Source organism: Mandrillus leucophaeus, unplaced genomic scaffold (genome assembly GCF_000951045.1).
Source record: "Mandrillus leucophaeus isolate KB7577 unplaced genomic scaffold, Mleu.le_1.0 Scaffold123, whole genome shotgun sequence".
Classification (NCBI taxonomy): domain Eukaryota; kingdom Metazoa; phylum Chordata; class Mammalia; order Primates; family Cercopithecidae; genus Mandrillus; species Mandrillus leucophaeus.
This window is the reverse complement of record NW_012100654.1, coordinates 3,379,277-3,392,169: the sequence shown is the minus strand read 5'-3', so window position 1 is coordinate 3,392,169 and position 12,893 is coordinate 3,379,277. Positions and strand designations below refer to the sequence as shown.

The following is a 12,893-nucleotide window of genomic DNA, read 5'->3' as shown; positions in this document are numbered from 1 at the left end:
TTATAGACTCATTTTTATATGACCTGAGGCAAATACTGTTAGGAATACAAATGCATTGCTTAAAAATATCAAGGGATATATCTCAAAGTAAATTGAGGACAAGCTTTCGTTGCACCCCCTCCAGGAGATGAGTGAGTGAACTTGGGAGGAACCGGCTGATCGGCAGACATTTAGTTCTGGTGTCACTCATTGCCTCTGGCCCTGTGTTTTGTTCCCTAAAGCCCTACAGCAAGAATGAAGGGAAGATGGAAATGATTGGGAATGAATGTTCAGAACAAGCCTGTTCTCAGACCAGCAAGGTGGGACCCAATTCCAACTCGCCACTCCACTGTACTGGTGTAGAGACCAGGAGAGACTTAACTAAGGGGAAGTGACTTGGCTAACGTCATGGGGCCAGTGTGGGCAGACCCAGAGCTCATGCCCAGGCCTTCCGATGACAAGGCCGGGATGTTACATGGGCATCTCTTCAAAGGGAACCAGTCTCCTCCAACGGTGCCTATGGTGACCGCTCCAGGACAAACACACTGTCAGCTGACCCACATCCTAGATCCCTGGCAACTGAGAAAAACTAAAGCAGAACAGAGACAAGCCAGGTGAAAAGGGCAACACGTGTGTGTGTGTGTGTGTGTGTGTGTATTTCAATTCATTCCAAAGCCAAACAAATTATTCTGGCTTATCTCTGGCCTCTAGACTCTATCAGTTTATGCTCACTCTTACGTGGACTTAGATAAGATACGAAGGGACAGATGGAAACTGGCATTCTCAACGCATGGCCCTGGCTGTGTGATCTGAAGCAAGCTTCCCAAAGGAAGCCTCAGTGTTCTCTCCTCTAAACTGATGGTAACATAATACTGAAAAGTATGATGTCTACATCATCAGTCTAATGCATGGTAATATTGCAGGGTTTTAGATGATTAAAAAATAACATGTAAAACAGCTAGAACAACACATGGCACACAAGAAGTATAAAAATCAATGTTTTCTGACTTTTCCAACCCAACTGACTCCTTCGGTTGTGGAAATTCAACCTGATAAGAACTACAGTGAGAAGCGCCCCTCAAACCAGAACTTTCACGTGATGATGATTCCTTACAAAGCCCAGCGCTCCAGGATTCCAAAAGATGCTCACAGCTCATTCAGTGTTATCCTCAACATCTCGGAAGTATTGGGCAGATTGTGTCTGTTTTACAGTGGAGGGAGCTGGGACTCAGAGAAAGAAGCTCGCCTGTCCTAAGGTCCTGCGGCTGCGATGCCCCCCGAGGAGGGGGATGCTGCTGGCGGGGTCCTGGTCTGGGTGCTTTCCCTTGACTGTCCTGGGAGCAGAGGCAGATCCCAATTCTACGAGGAGCTTTCTGTCATCACTGCCATTCGTGTCCCGAGCTATCCATTATGCTGGGAGTCACTCCTCTCTGCTTATCCTTCAGCCTCCTTCTAGCAGCATCCTGGTTTAAGGACCAGGGTCTGAGGCAAAAGGCCCCCAGTAGCAAGGTTGTCTCAGAGAGCCCGAGCCTCCTTCGTCTTGGGAGGACACACACTGGCCATGGCACACAAATAGCAAGGGATACTTTGCCGGGACCCAGTGACAGACTTGCCCAGCTCAAATGGGGCCACACTAAATATACCCTGGGTTTTCCCACAGCTGTGCTTCCCGCTGCTCTGCTGAGACTGAGCCCAGAGAGGGCCTTCTTCCTGGAGTGCAGAAATGGCTAGTCTCCTCGCTTTCCTTGCCTAAGACTAAGGACCTAAAGTGCATTTATCTGTTGCTCTGTTACTTGGTATTAGCCAATTCACTCACGGACTCAGTCATTAAACTGCTACTGTCCCATTTTGACAGAATGGAAAAAGATTGATTGGGCCGTCCTCCAAAGGGAAAGACAAGCACAATGACTAAGAATAAGCCAAAGCAGATTGCTGACAAGTAAAAATGATGCCATGTAGCCAAAGCTGTTAATAGGACTTAAGAAAGAGCAAGAATGGGAGAAAGGGAAGAACAGTGAGAGAGCAGAAAAAGAAAAAGAGGGACCGTGAGGAAGAGAGCGGGAAGAAAGGGAAGCAAAGGAAGGGGGAGAGAATGAGAGACAGAGACAGATATACGCACTCCCCACTTCATGATTCTATTGACCCATGGAGTTTTCCACCCTTGCCATTTTGGCTGTTTTTGACTCATTAGAAGTTTTTGAAGACAGTTCCTAGTCATGAAACTAAACATGAAACGATTGCTCTGGTGAAGCAAAAGCATCAAACAAATGACCTATCAGGATCCCAGAGCAGCCAAGCAGAAAGCACATGGGCCGAAGCGGGTGGGGACCTGGTGCTGCCCCTGATGGGCTGGGCTACTGCCGGCAGCTGCCATCACCTCCTGAGCATCACTTTCTTCATCTGTGAAGTGAATTTGGACGTGTCAAGTGGAGTTGTTATGAGAATTAAATAAAACAAGCCAGCTTTTCTAGCCAATTAGACTTTTCCTATCGAAACAATTCCTTCTTAAAAACAAATTGATAGTGGTTTTACTTTAAAAATGCTAATATAAATTGATACCCAACATGGCGTTTTGGAAAGCTCTTATTTAGAGGAAGAGTTAGACACCCACAACACAGGAGCAGTTTATTATCTCTTGCACTAATTCTTCTTATAAAATAACCAATAAAGCCTGTTCTTCAAACCCAGCACCAGGAGCAAGGCCTTTAGCTCCTCTGGGACCTGACGCTAGGAACCCACTGCTGCCTTTGTCCTGGGGGCTGGTCACGATCTGGCATCTCCTTCTGCACTACAGTAATTCTCCCGTCTTCCCTCCATGGCCCTTCCTTTTCTTTCTATGGTTTTAGCAGGAAAAACAACTAAATTCTGAATTTCTCCTTATAAGTGTTTTTTTCTACCTGCCAACATTTGCTGGTCAACGTGCTACTTTCTGAAGCCCCATGCTCCTGGATCCAAATTTGCATTCAATGCACTTTTGCCTTAATCTTAGATCTACCAAATATTTTCCTCAGGCTGTGAACATGAGCTATATTCCTTAGTTATTACAATGCAAAATACCATTGCAACAGCAATTCTGATTCACTCCAAATCCCGTTATACTATGAAAATTCAATAGATCACCGATTGGGGGGGCACTGTGGAAGCATAGTTCCCCCACCTTCCTGTATTTGGAGTTCAAAATCTAGCATGGTCCAGGGATCACCACCAGCCTCCTCCTTTCCCTAAATTCCAGGATTGTCAACTCTGGAGGATTCATCAGAGGAGTTACATTCTCCCTGCTGACACGCCACGCAGCCCCTTCCCATTTCCAGGGGGTTTGTGCAAGCTGTAAATCCCCAGGGCATCTGAATTCCCCTTAAACAAAAAGCTGTCTCCTAACCACACAGAACCTTCTTGAAGTCAGCAAAATGGCTACTTTGTGGCATAAAAAGGATTTTTCTTCCCATAGCCTTGTTCTCTTTTGGCCTCCCTTCCTTCCAGAACTTAAGAAGCAAATGGGAAGAGAAGTGTGCAAGGAAAAGAATGAAAGGAACCATGACGTATAATATCCCAAAAAAGATCTCTGACCAGTAATGATAGGGTTGCTAGCTGGGAAGCAAGGATCACTGCAACCACAGCCTTTTCACTGTCTTAGAAGTTATAATCACACTCTAAACATAAAGGTATGGCCTCCAAACCACCCACTGTTCCCTCCCAGTGAGGGCCTGGAAACCACACTTTCAGTTCCACTGTCATCACATGGGTCGCGTTTTGCCACTAGGAGCTCAATGCTGCGATTCTGGGTAGCATTGTTGATCTGGGACTCGATTTAATTATGACTGACTGTGTGCTGTGGAGGTGGAGAGTTATAAAGCTCTATAAGGGCCCTATTAGTCAAATGAGGCTCAAGTTCTATGGTATGGGCACAAACATACACGTATATGCTCAGAAGTCTTTCTGCAACACGAAGAACCCATGTGGTACACAAACCTATTTCTGTACTCAATCTACACAAAATGAAAATATTGGTTATAAATTTTAACATGTAATTAATTGTTTGCCTTCGTAGAGTTAAAAGCTTGTGGACAGATGTTTTGAATAAACTAAGCTTCTTAACATATATAAAAAAGGCAAGTTAAAACTCGTATTTATTCTACTTCAATATATTTCTCTGTAGCCAATATAAGTATTTAAGAAGTTGTCAGCTGGGTGCAGTGGCTCACGCCTGTAATCCCAGCACTTAGGGAGGCCGAGGCGGGTGGATCATGAGGTCAGGAGATCGAGACCATCCTGGCTAACACGGTGAAACTCCATCTCTACTGAAAATACAAAAAACTAGCCGGGCGTGGTGGCGGGTGTCTGTAGTTCCAGCTACTCGGGAGGCTGAGGCAGGAGAATGGCGTGAACCCGGGAGGCAGAGTTTGCAGTGAGCCGAGATCTCGCCACTGCACTCCAGCCTGGGCAACAGAGCAAGACTCCATCTCAAAAAAAAAAAAAAACAAAAAGAAGTTGTCAGTGTTTTTAAGCTTAAGGGGGTCAGGGTCCATACCTTATGTCAACTGGACAGATTGTATAGTGTCCAAAGTACCTGTGCATAACCGGGGAAGACAAAGGAGGTGGCTCCAGGCTGCCCCGCAGAGTGCCTGGTATTAATCTGAAAACAAACTGTGCCTCAACTTATTGCCAAGCGAATGCTGACTTCACTGGTGCCTGTTGTCTTCATTAAAAGTTCTGCATCAAAACAAATACTCTAATAAATATGTTTGTTATATTTTATTATCTATTCTAGAGATCATCTTTTTATCTTTTTAACTTACCCACATTTTATGTCCTTAGATGCCTTTAACAGGCCCACCAGGCCTTCAGTTAAATAAACAAACCATTAGGCTGAGACACTATGTCAAAATGGGCACAACTAGCAGGCTATTAGTAAATCTAGACACTTAAGAATTTTAGCCTTGACAGAGATACTCCAGGGGGAAAAACATTTTAAATATTCTAGCCCAAGGAAGCCCCCAGCAATGACTCAGTCCAAATACTGTGAAATCTATACTGTATTTCAGATCTTCCTGGGCTCTGCAAGGATTTGAATTAATTATCTCTTAGACTCATGCTGGGTCAGGAGGAAGGACATTCATTGCTTGGTTAATCATCGGGGAATTTTTTTCCCTAGCCTGTGTTGGGAAAAGAAGGAATATTTTTTGAGGGACTCTTTTTTTTTTTTTGAGACAGGGTCTTGCTCTGTCATCCAGGCTGAAGTCTAGTGGTGTGATCAGCCTCCACCTCGCAGGCTCAAGCAATCCTCCTGCCTCAGCCTTCTGAGTAGCTGGGACCAGAGGCATGAGCCACCACGCCTAGCGAATTTTTGTATTTTTTGTGGAGATGGTGTGTCACCATGTTGCCTAAGGTGGTCAAGAACTCCTCGGCTCAAGTGATCCACCTGCCTTGGCCTCCCAAAGTGCTGGGATTACAGGCGTGAGCCACTGCACCCAGCTCTGTTGAGGGACTCTTAAAGGTAATTTGCAGATTTCCTGCACACCCTAATGGGCACTGAGCCCCCAGAAAAGCGAGGAATTCTAGGGAATGACTCCCTGCACTGCAGGGGAGGTTCAGCAACCTCTGTGCTCTCGTCCATCTTGGGAATGCCTGCTCCCATGGCAGGCCTGGCTCTACACACCGTGTGAAGTGGTCCCTCCCTGCAGGGAGCTTACAGTCTGGAGAGGAAGATAATTAAACAAGCAAGTAGAGTAAAATGAATGTGAATTTTCATGTAGTAAAATGCTTTCTCCTCACCTCCAGAGGCCCTGCATGGTGTGCCCCCGCCTTTCTGAACTCACTTTCTAACACACTTCCCCATTTACTTTACTGCAGCCAGAGGCTGCCGTCTTGCTGCTCTGACACGGGCCAATCCTGCTCCCAACTCAGGGCCTTGCACTTGCTGTACTGCCTGCCTGGAACTCTCTTTCCCCAGGCCATGGACGCCTCTGAGGCTTCCTTCCTCATAGCACTGAAGATGCACCCTCTCACCCCCTTGATTCACACACCCTGTTCACTGGCTTTTTCTCTTGATAATTATTCCTTTGTGACCTGCTCATGTTAACAGCAGGTGCCAGCATTTAAAATGAGGCCAGGTGCTGATTGCTGCCCACATCCCCATCAGAATGTAAGCACCCTGCAGGCAGGGCCCTCAGCTGTCCTGTCTACTGCAGTTTCCCCAGAACAATGCCTGGCACTGATCAACACAGGCATGCAGTAAAGACTTGTTGATGAGTAAATGTAATACTAGAAGCACGCGGTGTTCAGGGACCGCATTCTGGGGTGATTAGGTTAGGCTTCCCAGAGAAAGTGACATTTGTGGGAGTTTGTGGGATTTGAAGAAGAGAGTCACTGACAAGGGCAGGCAAAGAAAGCATGAAGGGCTGGCCGCAGAAATCATGTCTGAAGGCTGCACCAGCAATCTTGATGATTCTAAAATCTCGGCAAAAGGCGAGAGGTGAGAAAGAGCCCCTGCATCCAGCCTTTGGCACAGTATCTGCTGAGCTCTCAGAATAAGCTTGCTTCCAGCAGAGCTGTCCCTCAATCACCCCCAAGAGAAGACAACGGGAGGGACATGCGTTGCTGCATGGCGCCACCTTGTGGCCAGAGCCCTTGGAAGCAGGCACGTGTGTCTGTGGCTTGTGTCTGGCTGGACACCTCCCTCCTCTGATTCTCTGATGGTCTTTCCCTGGCCAAACAAACAAACAATACCATGGCAAAGTGGATTCCCTGGGAAAAGCCCTCCTCAGTCTTGGCATTTGTAAGGACTGTATCTTGTTTAAAGGTGGGCTCTGCTGGACAATCATAATCACAGCACATACCTATGGAGGGTATGTGCTATCCTATGCTCTGGGGATACTCTGCACATTCATTCACTTAATCCTCACAGTACTGCGACTGTCAGCATCTCCATTTCACACAAGAGGAAGGTGAGGTCGGGTATGCTAACTAACGCCAGGGTGCAGGGCTAGTAAGTGGCAGAGCAGGACTCATACCCAGGCTGCTGGCTCCACATCCATGCTCCCCAACATGGCCCGGTGCCACACTAAGGGCATGAGAGGGCTGGACCTGGGCAGCTAAGGGAGAGGTGGAGCAGCAGTCAGTGCAGTAGGGAAGAAGCACCTCCACTGCGATCGTCTCCCCCAGCCCATGCTGTCCAGGACCCGGAGCCAACAGGGCTGCCAATCAAGTCAGAAAAACTCCACAGCGGAGGACAGTGCAGGGAGCAGCCCCGAGCCTCCTGAGTGTCTCAGGGCACCGTGCCAGGAGTGTCACTGTGCCAGGCTCACCCTGCTCCAATCCTGTGCCGAGAGAGCCCAAACGCTGCCGGGCCTGAGCGTGCGGCTGCGTCCTCAGCCTTGTTCACCATTTATGGTATCTGAGCCTGTCTGGTCTTTACAGTCCAGTACATCCCCCACGCTGGGAGGGAGTTCTGTCATGCAGGCCTCTTCTCAGAGCAAATCCAAACTTCCTTGGCAGAGTTTTTGCCTGAGACCTCTCTGTGCCTTTTTTTTTTTTTTTTTTTTTTTTTTTTGATGGGTGGTGATCCTTCAGGCCCCAGCCCCCACAGGCCCGGGAGTCCGGAGGAAGGCCCTAAACAGTTCTTGATCCTTCGCCTGGGACTCCCACCTCCGGGCTACTCTTAGCTCAGCTGGGTCTCTCTAATCCAATCTAAACACAGGCAAGCCAGGACAGACACTGGATTAGTCCTTGGCTGCGGCTGTGGAGAGAGAGTCTCGGAAAACAGAGGGCTAAGCCACGCGGCCCTACGTGTAGCATTCTGACTCTTGCTGCTCCTTACTAGACTCTGGGGTTGGGCCACGCTGGCCTCCAAGAAGAGCCCCCAGGTGGAAGGTGAGTCCTGCTCCCTGGCCCTCAGAGACAAGGCTCTCAGCACTTCAGGTTTCCTCTGAAGTCTCATTATCACAATTTCCTGAGCTCCCCACCTGGCTCCCAATGAGTCATGAAGTTACAACTATGAGGATAAATGGGTAAGTGTGTAAACCAGAATCTGGCTGGCACATTTCCAGAGGCCAGAGCTGGGCTCTGAGCCCAGTGTGGTGGGTTTCCTGGAAGGAAGGGGTGGACCAGTTTCCCAGTAACAACTCCATGCGGAGGCACCTCTTCAGTCAGAGCACCCAGGGAGCGTGCTCACTCCTGGCAGAGAGCTTCATGGAGCCAGCGTCCGCCACATTCTGCACCAGTGCCAGTTCCTTCATCCCTAAGGGACTGACATTGCCCAGTCCACAGTGGCCAGTCTTCCCCTTTGGGCCAGGGGATGTGCCCTCTGAAAAAGGTCAGGGCATAGGAATGAGCACAGACTTGAAAGTCACAGGCTGTTGGCTCCAGGGGCCAGTTTTGCAAACTAGTGTGATGCGCTTAGGCAAGTTACATTAACTTCCTGAGACATCCAGAGCCTTCTGTCTGAAATCAGGACAGCATCCTTGTCCCCTAGGCTACTGAGGTCTCAGTGAGAGAATAGAGGTGAGGTGAAAGTATTTAACACGGTAAGCCACAAATGTTTCTTCCCCTTCCCTTTTCTGCGAAACTACCTCCTGCAGCCAGCCTCCCAGACAGTGGCTACTCATACAATATGGAGATGCTCCTGACAGGCCTGAGCCCTGGGGAAGGGAGAGATGTATCCTCCTGCTTGTCTGCTGGGAGGCCAGTCACGCTGCACCCAGTGCTAGCACCAGAGGACCTAGTCATGCACAGAAGCGGGGGGCATAGGCTCAGGGTGAGGGTGGGATCAGGCTTACCTGAAAGCCCCGGACCCAAGAAGCACTTCTGTGGGAACTGTCACCAGGCCTGCTGATACCACAGCCCAGACAGATCTGTCTTGAGTCTGTGGCTCCCTGCAGTTCCTGGGGACTAAGTGCTTGGCTGATGAATGGATGACCATGATAATCAGATTACTGGAGACCAGGCTGCTGATGTGTAAAAACAAGCCTGGGCCCGTGAGTAGAAGGGGGGCAGAAAGGGGACAACCTGTGGCCCTCTGGAAGCCTCAACATGCACACTGTGGCCAGGGTCCCCCAGCATGCAAGGGGTCACTGGTGAGGCCACTGTCTGCTCGGGGAATATGTGAGTGCTCTCCCAAGTCTTTCTATAGTGTGTGAGGTTTTCTTCTGACCAGACCTGGAGCTTCTGGAGCTAAGGGAGTCCTCATCTCTTTCCCCCATATCTTTCCGTGGCCCCAGTGGAGTGAGGCGGTGAGGAAAAGCCCACCTCTGATGGCAGACCCTTGTCACTGTGAACTCCTGGAGGTCATCTCCCTCATTTCCTACCTTCAGGTGCAGCACTTTTTAAGGAACCTCTCCTCTGCCCCTAAGAGGCTGCAGCAGCCACTCCTCTGTTACAGTAGCTGCCGCTGGTAATGGTGTGAAGAAGTGCCATGTGCACCTCTGCTCCCTAGATTTTGGCTCATGATACCATTTTCTACAAATGTGCCCTTCCTCCAAAGCAGAAATGTCTGCAGGAAAGGTGCTTCTACCCGAGTGCCCGGAGGCTCCTACCATGGACGGTGACCCGGGCGCTGCAGGACACCTGCCCCAAGGCATTCTCAGCCAGGCAGGTGTAGGTGCCATGGTCCTCTGGCAGGGCATCCTGGATGTGGAGCTCAGCCACGCCAGCCTCGCAGGTGGAGTGAGCGTACTGGATGGGCTGTCCTGTGGAGGAAGCACAGGAAGGTTCAGGCCAGGCAGCACTGGCAGGAGGGACGGGAGCCCCGTCCTCATCAGGGTTGCTGCTGTCATGATGCTGAGGCTTATCATGCTTGCTCAGATCCATTGAGGGCTAATAATGTACCACGCACATCTCCAGCCAGCAGGACAGAGGCTTATGGGCTGGAGAAAGAGCCAGGGGCTAAGGAGATGAAGGAAAGGGAGTAATTGTGTGGTGGAGGAGGAAGACGGGGCCTGGAGGGGCTGGGAAGGGAGAATCCGGAAGAATTAAGAATGTAGGGGGGAAAAGGACACAGTTTTGGGCATTCTGTGTTGAACAGTCTCCAAATCCACATCCTCAACTTCACAGAATTCTGAGCCTGGAAAGAATCTTACAGGGTCATCTGGCCCATAGTCTAGCCTCAAGCAAAACAGAGCTTTCCCGGGCTGAACATGGGGTGCCCAGCTCTGGATGTCTCCAGAAATAAGGATTCCATTTTCCACTGTAGATATTTATCAAAAAGCAATTCTGCATCCCAATGCTGCAGTTAGGTGCATTTATTCTATGCAATTAGGTGTATTTTAGGGTTCACAGGGAACTAAAAATGACTCGGCTCCTTTTTTCCAGAGTCCCTTCCATGTGACATGTTCCAGGTCGCATAAAGTCCTGCGTGGAGACAGAAGTGCATGCAATGAGCTTCAGTGGTTTCCTTAATGCTCTATGTTCCTGGGAGTTTATCATTCTGGGATGTGACTTTTCATTTCCAGGAAAAAAAAAATCTCATTACTGAAGAGTCTGGCCTCTGAGCAGGAATGTGTCCAGCTGCCATATAGGAAGCAACTGTCAGTTTCTTCCCTTGCCAGGCCCCAGGGTCCTGGTTTGCACTTCATAAAATCGGGGGCGGCCAGTGGGGGAGGGAGAAAGGACACAAAGAAGTTGTCTCCCTGCAATGCAGTGTTTTCTTCTGCACATAGCAACACTTCGTGTCTCCATGACAGTTTGGCAAAGATCAGCTAGCACACCATAGGACCAGAGGGAAAGATTCCTCTCAAACTCCTGCATTTCATAAAAGTGAGGCTGAGGGCTGGGACAGGCAGGGCCCTGGATCCTGCCATTGAGAGAAGTGAGCACTGCTCTTTGTTTTTATTTTTTGTCACAATGGTACCCTCCAAACCTCTCTTTCTTGACAATACGAGTGCATTCTCTGACTGCCGCCAATATGTCTCTGCTGTCCCAACATGTGCTGACAAGCCTTTTGAGAGCTCTCCTTTAACTGGAATGTAACTCACTGTGGCCCCACAAATATAGGATGGGGTGGAGGCCCCAGAAAGGAGCTGTTGGCTCAGGGCACATCAGAATTGGGAGACATTAGGCTCTCCCAGCTCGCAGGCTGGGTTAAACCAGAGCAGCCAAGGAAACCCAACTTGAGCATGATCGCCCTCTAGTGGAACGGGTGTGGAAACGCTAAGAGTCGCTGAGAACACAGTCTTGAGTGATGTAAACTAGGAGACAGCAAGCTACGGTTCCTGGGCCGAATCCGAACTGCAGCTTGTTTTTGTAGCGCCTGCAAGCTAAGAATAGTTTTTACATATTTTAAATGGCCGAAAAAAATAAAGGGAATATATTTCATGACATGTAAAAATTATGTGAAATTCACATTTCAGTATCCATAAAGTTTTACTGCAACATAGCCACATTCATTCTTTCACATACTGTCTATGGCTTACGTAATGTCTATTCTTTTATTTTTTGAGATAGGGTCTCACTCTTATTACCCAGGCTGGAGTGCAGCGGCTAAGTTTTGCTAACCCTGGCTAAGTTTTGCATTTTTTTTTTTTTTTTTTGTAGAGACAGTTTCGCTATGTTGGCCAGGCTGGTCTTAAACTCCTGAGCTCAGGCAATCCACCTGCCTCAGTCTCCCAGAGTGCTGGGATTACAGGAGTGAGCCACTGCGCCCAGCCTCCTGTGGCTGCTTTTATACCACAACAGCAGAGTTGAGAGTTGTTAAAGAGGCTGCTATATGGCCTGAAAAGCTGAAAAGAGCTACTACCTGGCCCTTTATAGAAAATGTTTGTTGATATTAGACTCTGTTACTAGTCCTTAATGCCCATATTGCATTCCAGCCACAAGGAGGCTGCCTCCTTGATCCAATAGGACTTCTGTCCTTTGCGGAGGGCTGGGAGGGAAGGCAGACCTCAGTTCTCACTTACCTACCCAAGAAGACTACAAGTAGGAAGACTAGATGGCACTTCCTCTCACTCACTAAAGACAGCAGCTAGCAAAGCCTGAGCGAACTACACCAACAAGGAAGGTTCGCAGGCAATACATCAATGACGCAGACACAACTGGGGACTATTTGGTGCATAAGTGCTGGGGGCCACTGTTCGCTCTCTCTCTTTCTTATTATTTATTTGAGACGGAATTTTGCTTTTGTCACCCAGGCTGGAATACAATGGCATAATCTCGGCTCACTGCAACCTCTGGCTCCTGCGTTCAAGCGATTCACCTGCCTCAGCCTCCGGAGTAGCTGGGATTACAGGCACCTGGCACCATGTCTGGCTAAGTTTTGTATTTTTAGTAGAGATGGGGTTTCATCATGTTGGCCAGGCTGGTCTTGAACTTCTGACCTCAGGTGATCCACCCACCTTAGCCTCCCAAAGTGCTGGGATTACAGGCGTGAGCCACCGCACCTGGCCCACTGCTCTCTTAAGGAGCCTATTCTATTAGATGTGAGAGTGAGCTGAGATCCCAAACCTTCTGTTCCAACCTATCTTCTGATAGATAAAGAAGCTGGTACCCTGAGGGGTGAGGTGTCCAAGGTCACTTAGACCACTCAGCAGTGAACGGTGCCTGTGTCTCCTGACTCTCAGCAGGGCCTCTTTCACCCTCCCGGGGGATCCATCTATCAATTTAATGGACTGTTCTCAGTCTTTTTAAGTCAGAGTTCTCCCACACTGTTGAAATTAAATGGTCCTTTAAAAAGAAAAGGGTGATAATATACAGCAAATGATTTTTTAAAGGACCTTACTTGACAAAAAAAGAGTTGGCAAGTCTCTATAGGACTATCACTTTAAAAGAATAACTGGTCTGTGAGGCCAGAACCACCTGCCACTAAATAAAAGGTGAGATCCCTCAAGCGACTTCGAGAGTGGTTCATTAGTTTATTAATTTATTTGTTCATTTATTGACTCAAGAAACATTAACTGAGGGCCCATTATGAGTTTGGCCATATGAAA

At 48.6% G+C, this 12,893-nt stretch overlaps 1 protein-coding gene across 1 annotated transcript in view; it reads right to left on the bottom strand.

Annotated features, from left to right (window-relative positions):
• The window catches only part of MYLK (myosin light chain kinase), a 226,897-nt gene that overhangs the window by 105,525 nt on the left and 108,479 nt on the right, over positions 1–12,893 (bottom strand). The window contains exon 11 of the mRNA XM_011971548.1: positions 9,510–9,662. Coding sequence (XP_011826938.1) covers positions 9,510–9,662 — 153 coding nt within the window. The remainder of the gene's footprint in view (positions 1–9,509; positions 9,663–12,893) is intronic.